The sequence below is a fragment of the Tamandua tetradactyla genome, chromosome 2 (assembly GCF_023851605.1).
Source record: "Tamandua tetradactyla isolate mTamTet1 chromosome 2, mTamTet1.pri, whole genome shotgun sequence".
Classification (NCBI taxonomy): Eukaryota; Metazoa; Chordata; class Mammalia; order Pilosa; family Myrmecophagidae; genus Tamandua; species Tamandua tetradactyla.
The window spans coordinates 184986392-185000813 of NC_135328.1; the positions used below are offsets into that span (position 1 = coordinate 184986392).

The window sequence follows — 14422 nt, forward strand, 5'->3', positions numbered from 1 at the left end:
ACATGTTGCTATCTAACATGTATTTTTTGTGAGCAGGAATCTTGGTCTTTCACTACAATATCCATAACAATTTACAAATTTGTAATGTGTATTGTTATTGTTAATAACAAGATTTGTTTACTTAAAATACTTTGAGGACTGTTACTAACAACAATAAAAATATACATTACAGATGCATAAACTGCGAAGGTATGTTGCCCAAAGTCACACAGCTAATTTATAACACACCTAGGATTCAACTCAAGTTTATCTGACTTGAAAAACTTGCCTCTGAAATGATACTTCCCACCTAATCATATCTTGATTTTCTAATGAAGTCCCAGTTCCTGACATAATCCTCCATAAAGCCTTCCTATTTCATCCAAAATTATGAAGCGTTGCTTCATATATCACATATCCTATTGATTATCTCTACTGTCCATCATTAACTGCTATCTTATGTTATCTGAAAATAACTTAAATGACAGCAACTTACTGCCCCTTCAGTAAAAGCCCCCTGGAGATTGTTCTACATACTATTAGTATGTTATTAGCTTAATACTATGTAAAAAATAATAGTTATCTCAGAAACCAACATAATAAGTTTGCATTGGCTCCTATAATTTCCCACAGAAGGTTGAGCTGTTCCAGCATGCCTTTAGTTGGGCTGTTACATCTCAGAAGCCACTAAGTGTCTAAGATTTACAAACTCTTCTAGTTGCTTTTAATTCATTCTTTCTCCTTGGGACCATCTCTGTCCTGCCCAACAGTGCAAATGCTTCTCATTTTCTAGTCCTACATCCAATATAGCTGACTCCCATCAGTGATTTTTTAGTTTAGAGCAGGGGTTGGGAAACTACAGACTGCAGGCTAAGTCCAGCCCACTGCTTATTTTTGTAAACAAGGTTTAATTGGAATCCAGTCATGCTCACTTGTTTACATATTACCTATGGCTGCTTTTACACTACAGTGGCAGAACTGAATAATTGTACCAGAAACTGTATAACTCACAAAGCCAAAAATATTTATTATTTGGCCCTTTACTAAAAGGTCTGTCAACTCATAGTTTAGAGGATGCAAAATTGAAACCCAGAGAGGTGAAGTGATTTGTCCAAGATCCTATAGCTAGTATGTAGCAGAGGCAGAACCAGTCTTACTCATTTATATGGATTTTAATTTATAGATTCTGAAATTCATGGTACCTTATAATAGTTTTTCTCTTCATCCCTGAAGGCTTCCTTGAGATTTCAGTAGACCTACTAAACTTAACTCAAAAGAACAATCATCAAAAACACAGAATATGATTAATCTGAAGTTTCTGATGATAGTACAGTTTTTGGTATTCTGGATATTTTGTTGATGGAAACAAAGCCAGTAACGTCGGCTTTGTTTAGGTGCCTCCAAACTAGTGCTAAATGGAATTGACTATGCAAGAGTCCAATTCAATTATGTAAAGGAGCCAGGCAGGTAAAAGATGTGAATAAATCGGCCTAATATACAAGATAATATAATAGGGAGTGATAAAAATCTTGGCCAAAATTAAAAACAATACTGTGAAGCTAACCAAACAGCTGTAGGAAAGAGCAGGATTTGGTATCAGGTCTCTAATATGTATCACTGGACTATGTTATTAATTTCAAGAATTTTAAAAAGCGAAAATGTACAATCCTAACCTTAAATAACAAATTAAAAAAAATGATTCATTATTAAAATTTTAAGAATAAAGTTCTCAAAACAAGCTACTCAAATAAAACCTTATCCTCATCCTTACCTTCAACAACATACACCTTAGTCAAAGGAAAGTCAATACTCTTTGCCATTACTTCAATTTCTTCTTTAAGCTTTCCTTCTGGCAAGGGTGTGAATTTGTCGAATAAAGGGGCAATATAATCAGCATAGATTGTGACGAGCACCTGAAAAGTAAATGTCAGAACAATCTTTGAATATGTTCTTAAAGAAAAAAACTACTTATCATTATACAGATGCCATTATATTAAAATAATTACCGCTTCCTTGAGAATAGTGACCTTGTTTACTCTAGTACTCCCAGCCCAAATAGTATCAGATAAATATCTATTAAGTACAACATATCTGTTTGATGAATTAATTCAAAAGGGGGGTAGCCTGATTACACACTAAACCTAAATTTTATTTTAGGAGATAATGCTACATACCATGACTAAGTTCTCTAACTGGAAATAAATTGAAAACTTCTTTTAAAACTGTAGTTCTTAATTTAGAGATTTCTGATACTTCATAAACCTATCATAACTTGCAGTTCTGTTTTTTCATGGCAATCATAATAGATTGAATTCTTTGCTAAAAAAGAACTACTAGAGCTTGATTGTGTGCTGTTACTTGGTTTGGTCTGCCTGCTAAAATTAATTACCTGCAGTTCACAACTGTATACTTTGGTTGAAACAGCACTTCTTTAAGCATTTTTGGAGCTCTGCTCTCCTTCCTCTTGTTTCAATTGGCCATATAAGAGATAGTTGTAACTTCAACTAGCTCCCATTCTCTGATCTTGATCCCACTAGTGGAAAGTGAAGCAATGAGCATCATGGTAATTCAGATTAAAAGAAACCTCACTATCAGTGGTACTAAAGGGTTACAGGGCTGACTGATGATATTTATTGGGGGCTGTGAAAAGACCTTTTTTTTTGCATGGGGAGGCACTGGGAATTGAACCCAGGTCTCTGGCACAGCAGGCAAGAACTCTGCCTGCTGAGCCACCACGGCCTGCCCTGTGAAAAAAACCATTTTGATGGTGTTGCAGTGTTTGTGTAGTGAGGCAGTTTAGAAGATGGCCAAACAAGGCAGAAAAGAAAATGTGAAGGGAAAAAAAGAAAGGAAAAGGCAGGGAGAAGAAAAAGAGGGAGAAAAGAGAGGTGACAGCGGGAGAGAAAAAGGGAGGTGAAAAAGGAAAAGTACGGAAGGAGAAGGGGAAAAGGAGTAAGAGGAACAGAGCAGAAAAGGGACAAGGAAAGAAAGAAGAAAGAGAAAAGGGAGGGAAGAAGGGCAAGGCAGACAGATGAGGGCAGAAGAAAACCAGTAAGTTTAGGCTTCTTTTCACTTGCCCCTCTTAAATCTATCCTCTTCAAATGTTCATGATTTTTAGGTCAGTTAAGAGTCATTAAATTCTCAGATCAGTATATTCAGTCTACTGGCAACTCACAAAATTGCCTGACAAATGGATCATGAAAAGTGACTAACAACTAGCTTCTAAGATCTATTTATGAGTCAACGTAAAGAGAAGAAAATCTAAGGTCAGAGTCAACCATCTTTTTCTATACCCAAAAATAGAAATCAAAAGGGGAATTTATGTGACCAACTATTGACATTTCATAAAGATTTTACTCACCAGAGAAACAACTAATGTGAACAGCCAGGCATATATAAAAAAGTAATCACCCCCAATTTTAATAATGTAAAGTAGAAGTGAAGACACAGGCAATAAAATACACTGAGTCACAATAAATTTCTTGATTGCATCTTTCATGAAGAATCCCAAGGTCTGAAATAAAAAAAACCAAAAACATCAACACAAAAAACTGAGACAGTAGTAAATTGAATATAAAGAATACCAAATTAAAGCAATTTTTAAAATTAACATTCAGTGAAATTATAGAAAATGACACTAGGCCTAAGATAATAAGTAACTGTCTTGTACTTTACAGTATAAAATAAACTCATTTAAATATTTTTAGCTAAAAAACACAGGACATTAGTGCTAGAAGAGTTTTACAGCAAGACTTTATCATATCTGCATTTCCTTTTTTAATTAGTTCATGCTCTAAAATAACAAATTATGTTTGAATTGTTAACCAACAGAGGACAAAAGCACAAAACAACTTCACATTAATAAAAGAATATCTGCAGTCTCTATTATACCTGTTGATTGAAACCGTGTTTTTCTTCTATTATAAAAGTATTATAAAGACTCCACGGCAAACCAGTCAACGCACTGAAAAGTGTAGCTAATAGTAGAAACACCAAGGACTGGGTGATCTAAAGAGAAGAAGAAAAAAATGGCACTTTAATGGTATAAAAGAATTCATTCCTCAAATGAATTACAAGTGAATAACTAGATGAATATTTGCTGAGTATCTACTATATCCCAAGCAATGTGTAATCTTCATTCTATGGGGTAATACACAGTCTGAAACATCGTCCTTGCCCTCAAAAAAATGTTTACTTGTAAAAGAAAGAGGCAATAAAATGATTCTTCTTTTATTACACAGGCACTATGCAAAAGTTACCTTAAGTCATATACACAAAACGGTTAAAGGAATTCAGAAAAGAGACAATGCTGGCAAATTGTGCCCAAATTTCCTCAGCAGTGCCACCATGCCTCCATGGACTCTCTGCATAGCTCCCTGTGGGTCTGGCAGGCAGGGCAGGGCAGGGCACTCCAGTTTTCACAAAAACCTTAGAAGATCAAAAGCCAAGGATTTCCTTGTTTCTCTTTGCAAATTATTCTCCTTGGCCTGTGAAGGACAGGTCTAATAAGCATGAAATTAGTATGAGAGGAGTTGTGGAGAAGGAGAAAGGACAATGAGGCAAAGAGAATCCCTTCTCTCCTTCCCCAACCACTCAGTTATTGTCCTTCTCAACCTGCCCACCCCCAATGGTATATAATTGAATTATTTCAGGTTAAACGTTGAGTATAGCACACACTACCAAAGTATATTTGATAGTAAAGATGAGCCTAATTAAGTTTCTAAACGTAGTAAAAAAGGAGGTGGGAAGAGGAAGGAAAGAGATTTGTCTAGCTACAACATGCAGAACAGTTTATTCTAGCACTTGTTCCCAAACAGGAAATGGGAAAAAAAAATTTCCAGGACCTTCCTCAAAGTTAATGAATTGGAATCCCATCTTCCAAAAGTACACTCACATTGTACAGACTGATTGAATTCCTGCTTTTCTCACTTAACATATCATGAACATCTTTCTTTATCAATAATATAGATCAACATCATTTTGAATGGTTCTAATGAATTCCATTATATAGGTGGGTATTAGGCCATTTTAGTTATAGCATTCATTCCAATGCTACAATTAACCTCTTAATATACAAATCTCCATACATTCATTTCTCATAAATTCATTGAGGTGAAATATCTGGTGTTAAGGGCTGTGAACGTTTTAAAGTTTGTTTGTCTTTTTATTAATCATTAAAAATTTTTATTGGGTAACAACTACATTAGTTTATGTTTTGTTGTATTAACAAGTTGTTCCACAATTCAGTGTTTTAACACAAATATTTATTATGTCACAATCACTGTGAATCAGGAATTTGGGATTAGTTTGGCTGGGTGGTTCCAGCTCAGGGTCTGCCCTGAGGTTGGGGTCAAGACATGAATTAGTGCTGCATCGTCTAAAGGCTTGACAGGGAGTGGGAGACCTTTCCATACCACTGCTCAAGTCTCCTCCTGACATGGCAGCCAGCTTTCTCCCTAGTAGTGATCAAAGAGAGGGCAAGGGGGAAGCCCCTGTACCTTTTATGCTCTACTCTCAAGTCATGCTTCCTATTTCCTCCACATTCTGTTTGTTAGAAACAAGTCAGTGAGTCCAGCCCACACTTAAGGAGAGGCAAATTAAGCTCCCTGTGTTTTGAAGGGACGAATGTCAAAGAATACGTAGACACTTTAAACCATCACATGAGGGGTACAAAAATGAATAGGTATTAAAGGGTATGTGGCTCTATAACAAAGTACCCCAAAATAGGTGGCATAAAGCAAAAGGAATTGATTGTCTCATTACTTGAGGCCAGAAGTCTGAAACCAAGGTGTTGGCAGGGCCACACTTCCTCTGAAGTTTCTAGGGGAGGATCCTTCCTTATCTCTCCTAGCTGCTGGTGATGCTGCCAGCCTTGGTGTTTCTTGGCTTGTGGATGCTTCACTTCAGTCTCTGCCTCCATCATCATATGGTCTTCTCCCTATTGTGCCCAAATTTCCTCAGCAGTGCCACCATGCCTCCATGGACTCTTTCCATAGCTCCCTGTGGGTCTGGTGGTTCTTATTTCTTCCACTGCACTCTTGGGCTGTCAGGGCTGTGTGGTACTATGTTGGAGCTGCCCTGTGCACCCGCAAACCTGCGTGGGTACTCCAAGGTCACTGAGGGAGATTGCCAGTCAACAGTAGCATTCCCTAGAGGTGGCTCATCAGGTCTGCTGCCTGCGTCTGGTACCACCACACGGCTGGACTCAACCCGTAGACACCCAAAGTCCAGGGTACACAAGTCCAGGGCCAGCTGCCGCCCCTCACAGTGCTCTGGCAGGTCAACTAAAGGTTTTTGATACATCTTGCCAAGATACACTCCAGAAAAACTGTACCAGTTTCTGATCCACCAGCAGTATCATACTATTGCCCCCTTACCAATTCTGTACTATCATTCTTTCAATTTTTTTTCCAGTCTGATATGATAGGTGAAAACAAACAAAAATCTCCTTGCTGTTTTAAAGTATATATCTTTGATTGTCAATGTGGATTTATATTTTTCATGTAAATTTGAATTCCTACCTTTGAATGTTTCTGGTTTTCCCTATCTATTGAGGCATTTAACTTTTTCTAAAGAGTTCTTTCTATAAAGAGTTCCTTTCACAATAAACATATTAATTCTCAATCACTTCCCCTAGTTGATCTTTCAAATTTGCTAATGACACCTTTTCCCACAGAGAAACTTTAAATGTAAATCTATCAAACTTTATTCTCATGGTTTTTACCTTTGGTGTCATGCTTTAAAAGTCTAGATTTTAGAAAAGTTTTAGCTTCTTTATGTTTTAGTTCTTTAACGTTGGTTTATATTTAAATATTCAATTTATCTAAGTATTCATTTTTCTTATAGGACATAAAGCAGAAATTTATTTTTAGTTAGTAATCCTAAGCAAATGTATACCTTATACTTTAATCACTAATCTGAAATCTTATACTTAGGCTTGTTTTTGCACCCACGCATTTTTTAAGCTTTACAATACATTTTAATATCTGAGAGTAAAAGCTACCCCTCAAGGGAGGTGCCAAGATGGCGGCTTAGCAAGGTGCACGATTTAGTTAGTCCTCCAGAACAGCTACTGAATAACCAGGAACAGTACAGAACAGCTCCTGGAGCCATGTCAGTGACCGGACACACAGCGTACCCCAGACTGGACCAGCTGGACTGGCTATGAGCCCCCCCCAGAACTGTGAGTTTCCCAAGCCGCAGTGGCCAGCGCCCCTCCCCCACAGGCTGCTTCCAGAGGGGAAAGGAATGAGACTATACCAGCAGCAGGGGTTGAATGCAACCAAATGCCAATTGTGGAATTAATGAACAAATTCTGACAACTAAACATAGGCCCCCAGCTCAAGTGAACCTGGTCAAAGCAGAAGTCACTCATTTTTGCCCTGGCACCAAGGGGGGAGGGCTGACAGAAAAAGAAAGAAACAGAGGTTTCTGTGGCTGTGCTTCTACAAAGGCTTGACTGCCTTTGGATACAGCGGCAGGGCTTCTCAGGCTGCAACTGCCCCAGGCATAGGCAGAAACAAGCTAGTTTGAGGGCTTGTCTGGAGACTGTGTCTTCCCCAGGGTAGGGATGAAGCCCAACTCAGGTGGAATCCCTCCCTCAAGGAATTCAGACCCCAGGGCTTGGTAATTTGAAGCCATTAAAACCAGTCTACAACCTCTCCTCTGTCTCCATCACACCCCTAGCAGGGAGAGTCTGCCAAAGTTAAAGGTACTGCATCATCTTATGCTGGTGGGACCTGCGGGCAGACAAGTGCCACATATTGGGAAGGATAAGAAAAACAGAGTCCAGAGACTTCACAGGAAAGTCTTTCAACCTGCTGGGTCTCACCCTCAGGGAAAACCAACACAGGTGACTCTTTCTTCCTGATAAGAGGCCAGTTTGGTCTGGGAAAATCCGGCTGGGGTCTAAAATATCTATGTAGACCCTCCTAAGGGTGGGGGGAAAAAGGCACCATACAAACAAGGCAAGAAACAAGAAAACAAGAACTGAAAAATTCTCCTCTGTTAAACAAAACCTAAGCTAGAGGTCCAGATAAAGCTGAATTGAATGTCAAAGTACAGATAGACAACAAATTCATCCAGCAAGAAAACCCTAGGTAAAAGAAGTGCAAGCAATCTCCAGAATAAATTAATTAAGGTAATTAAATGCCTAGATGTCAGCAAAAAATAACAAATCACACTAGGAAAATTGAAGATATGGCCCAGTCAAAGGAACAAACCAACAATTCAAATGAGATACAGGAGCTGAAACAGTTAATTCATAATATATGAACAGACATGGAAAACCTCATCAAAAACCAAATCAATGAATTGAGGGAGGATATAAAGAAGGCAAGGAAGGAACAAAAAGAAGAAACGGAAAGTCTGAAAAAACAAATCACAGAACTTATGGGAATGAAAGGCACAGTAGAAGAGATGAAAAAAACAATGGAAACCTACAATGGTAGATTTCAAGAGGCAGAAGATAGGATTAGTGAACTGTAGGATGAAACATCTGAAATCCGACAAGAAAAAGAAAATATCGGGAAAAAAATGGAAAAATATGAGTAGGGACTCAGGGAATTGAAAGACAATATGAAGCGCATGAATATACGTGTTGTGGGTATCCCAGAAGGAGAAGAGAAGGGAAAAGGAGAAGAAAAACTAATGGAGGAAATTATCACTGAAAATTTCCCAACTCTTATGAAAGACTAAAAATTACAGATCTAAGAAGTGCAGCGTACCCCAAAGAGAATAGATCCAAATAGATGTACTCCAAGACATTTACTAATCAGAATGTCAGTGGTCAAAGAGAAAGAGAGAATCTTGAAAGCAGCAAGAGAAAAGCAATCCATCACATACAAGGGAAACCCAATAAGACTATGTGTAGATTTCTCAGCAGAAACCATGGAGGTGAGAAGGCAGTGGAAGATATATTTAAATTATTAAAAAAAGAAAAACTGCCAACCAAGAATTCTATATCCAGCAAAACTGCCCTTCAAAAATGAGGGAGAAATTAAAACATTTTCAAACAAAAAATCACTGAGAGAATTTGTGAACAAGAGACCAGCTCTGCAAGAAATACTAAAGGGGGCACTAGAGACAGATACGAAGACAGAAGAGAGAGGTGTGGAGAAGAATGTAGAAAGGAAGACTATCAGTAAAGGTAAAAAGAAGGAAAATTAGATATGACATATAAAATCCAAAAGGTAAAGTGGTAGAAAAAAGTACTACCCATACAGTAACAACACTAAATGTTAATGGATTAAACTCCCCAATCAAAAGACATAGACTGGCAGAATGGATTAAAAAACAGGACCCATCTATATGCTGTCTACAGGAAATGCACCTTAGATCCAAGGATAAACACAGGTTGACAGTGAAAGGTTGGGAAAAGATATTTCACACAAACAGCAATCAGAAAAGAGCAGGAGTAGCTATACTAATATCCAACAAATTAGACTTCAAATGTAAAAGTTAAAAGAGACAAAGAAGGATACTATGTATTAATAAAAGGAACAATTCAGCAAGAAGACATAACAATCATAAATATTTATGCACCAAGCCAGAATGCTCCAAAATACATGAGGCAAACACTGAAAAGAGAAATAGATACATCTACTATAATAGTTGGAAACTTCAATTCACCACTCTTACCAACGGACAAAACATCTAGACAGAGGATCAATAAAGAAACAGAGAATTTGAATATTTCTTCGTCTGAATAGATGCAAATGTTTCAGGAAATGATCATGATGATAAATATATAACTATGTGATGATATTGTGAATTACTGATTATATATGTAGAACGGAATGATCAAAGTAGGAATGTTTGCATTTGTTCAGTGTTTTTTGGTATTAAAAATTTTTTTTTTAAATTAAAAAGAAAATCTTAAGGGCTCTCTAACAGAAGACTTCAAACTCATTACAATTTTAAAGAATTTCATAATCTGATCCCAAAATGCTCTTTACACTACTTTCCTTAGACAACTGTGAGCTAAGTTTGGAAAGGTGATTGAGTTAAGGAAAATATCACAGCTGAAAAGGGAAGTGTGACAGAAAAGTCACATTGGCAAAACACAACTATACAAGTTCCTGGAGCTTTGTCTCTAATTCTAGCCTAGAAAGGAGAAAACCTTGTAAGGATTAGGTCTACTAGGCAGTGGGGACAAGGGGTTTTAACCCATTGCTTCTCAAAGGCAACAAATCAATGAACAACTGAAGGCTCTGGAAAGTTTCCAGGACACAGCACATTATAAAGTCCTGTGACATTATGGAAGAGTGATTCAGGCTGTGCTGGTTTGAAAGGATGTATGTACCCTTGAAAAGTCATGTTTTAACAAAATCCCATTTCGTAAAGGCAGAATAATCCCTGTTCAATACAGTATGTAATTAGATCACCTCCCTGGAGATGTAATCAAATCAAGAGTGGTTGTTAAGCTAGATTAGGGGAGATGAGTCCTATAAAAGAGGAAACATTTTGGAGAATGAGAGAGATTCAGAGAGAGCAGAGCAGAATGACATAACCATGAGAAGCAGAGTCCACCAGCCAGCGACCTTCGGAGATGAAGAAGGAAAACTCCTCCCAGGGAACTTCATGAAACAGGAAGCCAGGAGAAGAAGCTAGCAGATGACGTCGTGGTCGCCATGTGCCCTTCCACTTGGGAGAGAAACCATGAACTTCATTGGCCTTCTTGAACTAAGGTATCTTTCCCTGGGTGCCTTAGATTGGACATTTCTATAGACTTGTTTTAACTGGGACATTTTCTTGGCCTTGGAATTGTAAACTAGCAACTTATTAAATTCCCCTTTTAAAAAGCCATTCTGTTCCTGGTATATTACATTCTGGCGGCTAGCAAACTAGAACACAGGCCAACACACCCTGGCCAACCCATCCCTTGTGTGAGATGCAGTTATTCATCCCATCTCAAATACGTGATGTGGCAACAGAACTCTAAAGCATTTTTAGCCATTAAGTACATTACTTGCTGAGAAGGGCTGGACCATCTTTTCCTGTTGAAAAAATAAGGACATTATCTGGACCCCTAGATAGATGTTTGGAAAAGTAGTAAGTCCTGCCAAATGATACACTGCCTATGTCTAGATGAAGCTGCTATCTACCTGCTTTTCTTCTTCTATTTTCAGTATGACAAATGGTTTTAATTATAAAAGAAGTACATGTTCATTGCTGCATTTTCTTGAGAGAAACAAAAATAAGGAAACAAAAGTGGTCAAAATTCTCCCAGACAAAAGCACTGTTGGCACCATTTCAGACTTATATATGTGAAATATGTGCACAGATATATGTACAACTATGGGTACCACTCTATGTAATAAAGAAAAATTGGAACCAATTTAAATGTTCATTAGTAGACTAGCTATGTAAAAAATCTGTATGGATATTCACACACACTTTTATTTACTAATGTTGCTTTGTATCCTTTTTCATTCAATAGCATATGAAATAATAGCATAATAACATTTTTTGTCCCTTGCCAGATAGGCAAAATTAAGATCACGTATATAATGAATGATCCAGCAAAAGGGTATTTTGGTATTTTATACACTCTGAGAGAACACAAACCAAACAAGCTATTTTAGGAGGGAATTCGGCAGCATCTATTAAAATTTTGAATACAAATTTGGTTCAGTTAGTTCCAGAAATATTTATACTCGCGCATAAAAGTTCAGGTAAGAGATATATACACTGTAACATTATTTGTAATAAAGAAATTAAGGAAAATATGGAAACAACTTATCAATATAAGAGTAATTAAATAAATGATACATATCCACAATGAATATAAAGCTATACTAACTTTACACAGTAGTGCAGAACTGTAAAAAATGACCAGGCAAGCTCAAACCAAACAGAGCAATTTTAATAATCAATGGAAAAAATTAGGATTGTTATGTGACATTTAAAATTTGTGGTCAAAATATTAAAAACTTAGTGTCAGCTCTAAATGTATAGGGAAATGGGGAAAAAAAGTAAAACTAAAATTTACTTATTTAGTGTACTGTATCTAGTACTGATTTCCCCTGGCTACATATCTTAAATTATGTCAATGTTAACATTCCCACAGTTAGCTTTTTCATTAGATGTAAATTCCACTTTCGGTGTTATTTTTTTGTCTGTCTGCTGCACTTGCATCCTTGTTGTCCAATTCTCTCTTTTGATTATCTGTTTTTGTAAAATGTTATGTGGGAGACAAGGAGTCAGTATAACTACACAGTTTGTTGTCTGTGGATGAGTTCAGTAACAGATGCAGTATTCTGTCACTAGGGCACTTTGCAAGAAATGAGGTGATTGATTACTGATCACGATGGAAACTTGTTACTAATGTAGTGATTTGTAGCCTGAAGAGCTAGCTGCAAAGTTTGTTCTTTGTAAAATTACTCATATAATATACTATCATAACTGAAATTTAAACTGTGTTGTTGGAGGATTGGTATTACTTAACCAAACCAGGATGACTATATTCACGTATACTAGAATTGTATAAAATAAGAACTGCCAGTACTATGCAGTACTGAACAAAGACCTATATAAACTGGCAGGAAAAGATCTCCAAGATATGGTTAAAAGTAAAAATAACACCTCACAACATTATATAAAATATGAGCCTAGTAAGGTAAACAATATATTTTCTATGCATATGTAAGTATACTGTGATCATTCACGTAACAGCTGTTTATGGAGAGTCTACATAACAGGCATTTTCTAGGTACTGGGAACACAGGAATTGAAGATATATCACCCAGGACCTTAAAATTCTTGTCAAAGAGATAAATAACGGACAAGATACCTGCAGATAGCAATAACTTCCTTCATAAAGAAAATAAAATAATGTGTTTCACTAAAGAGTGACAAGAGGATGCTACTTTAAATGAAGTGTCAGGGAAATTCTCTCTTAGAAAGTGACATTTAAGATGAACATGGAATAAGAAGCCAGCCATGATACTTATATGAAACCATTTTAAATCATTTCTGAAACAATGCAGAGATTATGCAAATAAACTATCATACTACAAACTGCAAATCAGGATCAAGAGTTTGGTCAAATGTAATGGGGTCTCGCAGATACAGAGATTTCACAGAAATAAGTTGTCTAACAAAGTTTGGCTGCTTTAGAAAAGTATATACAAACACAGTATAGACAATGAGGGCCATAATTTCAAACAAACAATCAAGAAGGAGGGAACAGACTTGGCAAATTCCAAGGAAAAAATCAGGAAGCAATGCCCTAGGATTCATTATAGGTGGAAAGTCTCAATCAAGTGTAAGGCTTTGTCCAGAAACTGGAGTTCCAGGAAATCAATTCAAGCAGCCCAGTGAAGATCCTAGGAGATACATTCCTATGTACTCTGTCTTTGAAGTACCTGCTAAGTGTTTGTGGCACAGAAGCATATCTGCTTAGCATGGGTGTCACAAAATTCATGCTTCCCCTTTCATTGCACAGAGTTGTGTTCTTGAGAAGTAACTGCTTAGCCAGAGACCAAATCTCCCAGCTCCCTTGTATCTGGGTGAGACCAAATGACTAGCCCACCCAAAAAATGTGTGTACAAAGACAGGTACTAATTCGATGCCAAGGAAGTTAACAAAAGGGTGTGTTTTCTTTGCCCTTTTTCCATCTACCCGTTGGACGTGGAACTCTAGGGCACTAAGGGGGTGGCGAAGTCATAAGACAAAAAGATTCTGGGTTCCTGACTTACACTGGGCTATCTATGTAATTATGAAATAAACTGTAATGATAAGCCACCGAAATATAGGTGTTTGTTAGAGTAACTAGCATTATCCTAACTAATACAGCATGAGTGGACAAGTTCTATGTAGACAGAGAAGCAAGTCTACTAACTGTAGGAGCCAAAAAAATTAACTTCGGTATAAAACTCGGCTAAGCAAAAAGAAAAATTCTGAAAAGTATACACTGCTGAATAACATACCTCATACTCTGGTCCAAAGCCAGCATATCCACAGAACCGTCCAGAAAGTCTCCACAGATAAGGGATTCCTCCAAAGAGAAGAATAAGCTATAAAACAACATACACTTTGGTCACAGTTGAATCATACAAGACATTACCATATAAGAGCATATTATAAAGAAAAAAGGACAAAATAATTATCTCTAAAGAAAAACGAGATCTATCTCATTTAGAATAAAATACACATTTAAATGAATGCAAACTACTTGAGATACTAACTTTAAACTGTTAAAAAGATTTTGCTTGTACACTTAAAATGGATGAAGTATATGGTATGTGAATTAAATAAAAGCTTTGCTAAAAGACCACAATAGAAACTTTGAAAATTCAGGAACTGAACTTAGAGGGGTTAAGCATTTGTCCAAAATCCCATGGCTAATGAGTAACAGAAATGGGATTTGAACCAGGCTAGCTGGCTCCATAAATGTCTTCTGCTTAAAAGGAAACAGTCCTCTTCAGTCAGGAAAAAGTAT

The 14422-nt window shown here is 37.0% G+C and overlaps 1 protein-coding gene across 3 annotated transcripts in view; it reads right to left on the bottom strand.

Annotated features, from left to right (window-relative positions):
• ZMPSTE24 (zinc metallopeptidase STE24) overlaps positions 1-14422 on the bottom strand; it is an 86229-nt gene that overhangs the window by 64845 nt on the left and 6962 nt on the right. For all 3 annotated transcript variants that reach the window (XM_077150145.1, XM_077150146.1, XM_077150144.1), the window contains exons 3-6: positions 13911-13997; positions 3871-3987; positions 3341-3493; positions 1751-1892 (exon numbers count right to left, since the gene is read on the bottom strand). In XM_077150145.1, coding sequence (XP_077006260.1) covers positions 1751-1892; positions 3341-3493; positions 3871-3987; positions 13911-13997 — 499 coding nt within the window. The remainder of the gene's footprint in view (positions 1-1750; positions 1893-3340; positions 3494-3870; positions 3988-13910; positions 13998-14422) is intronic.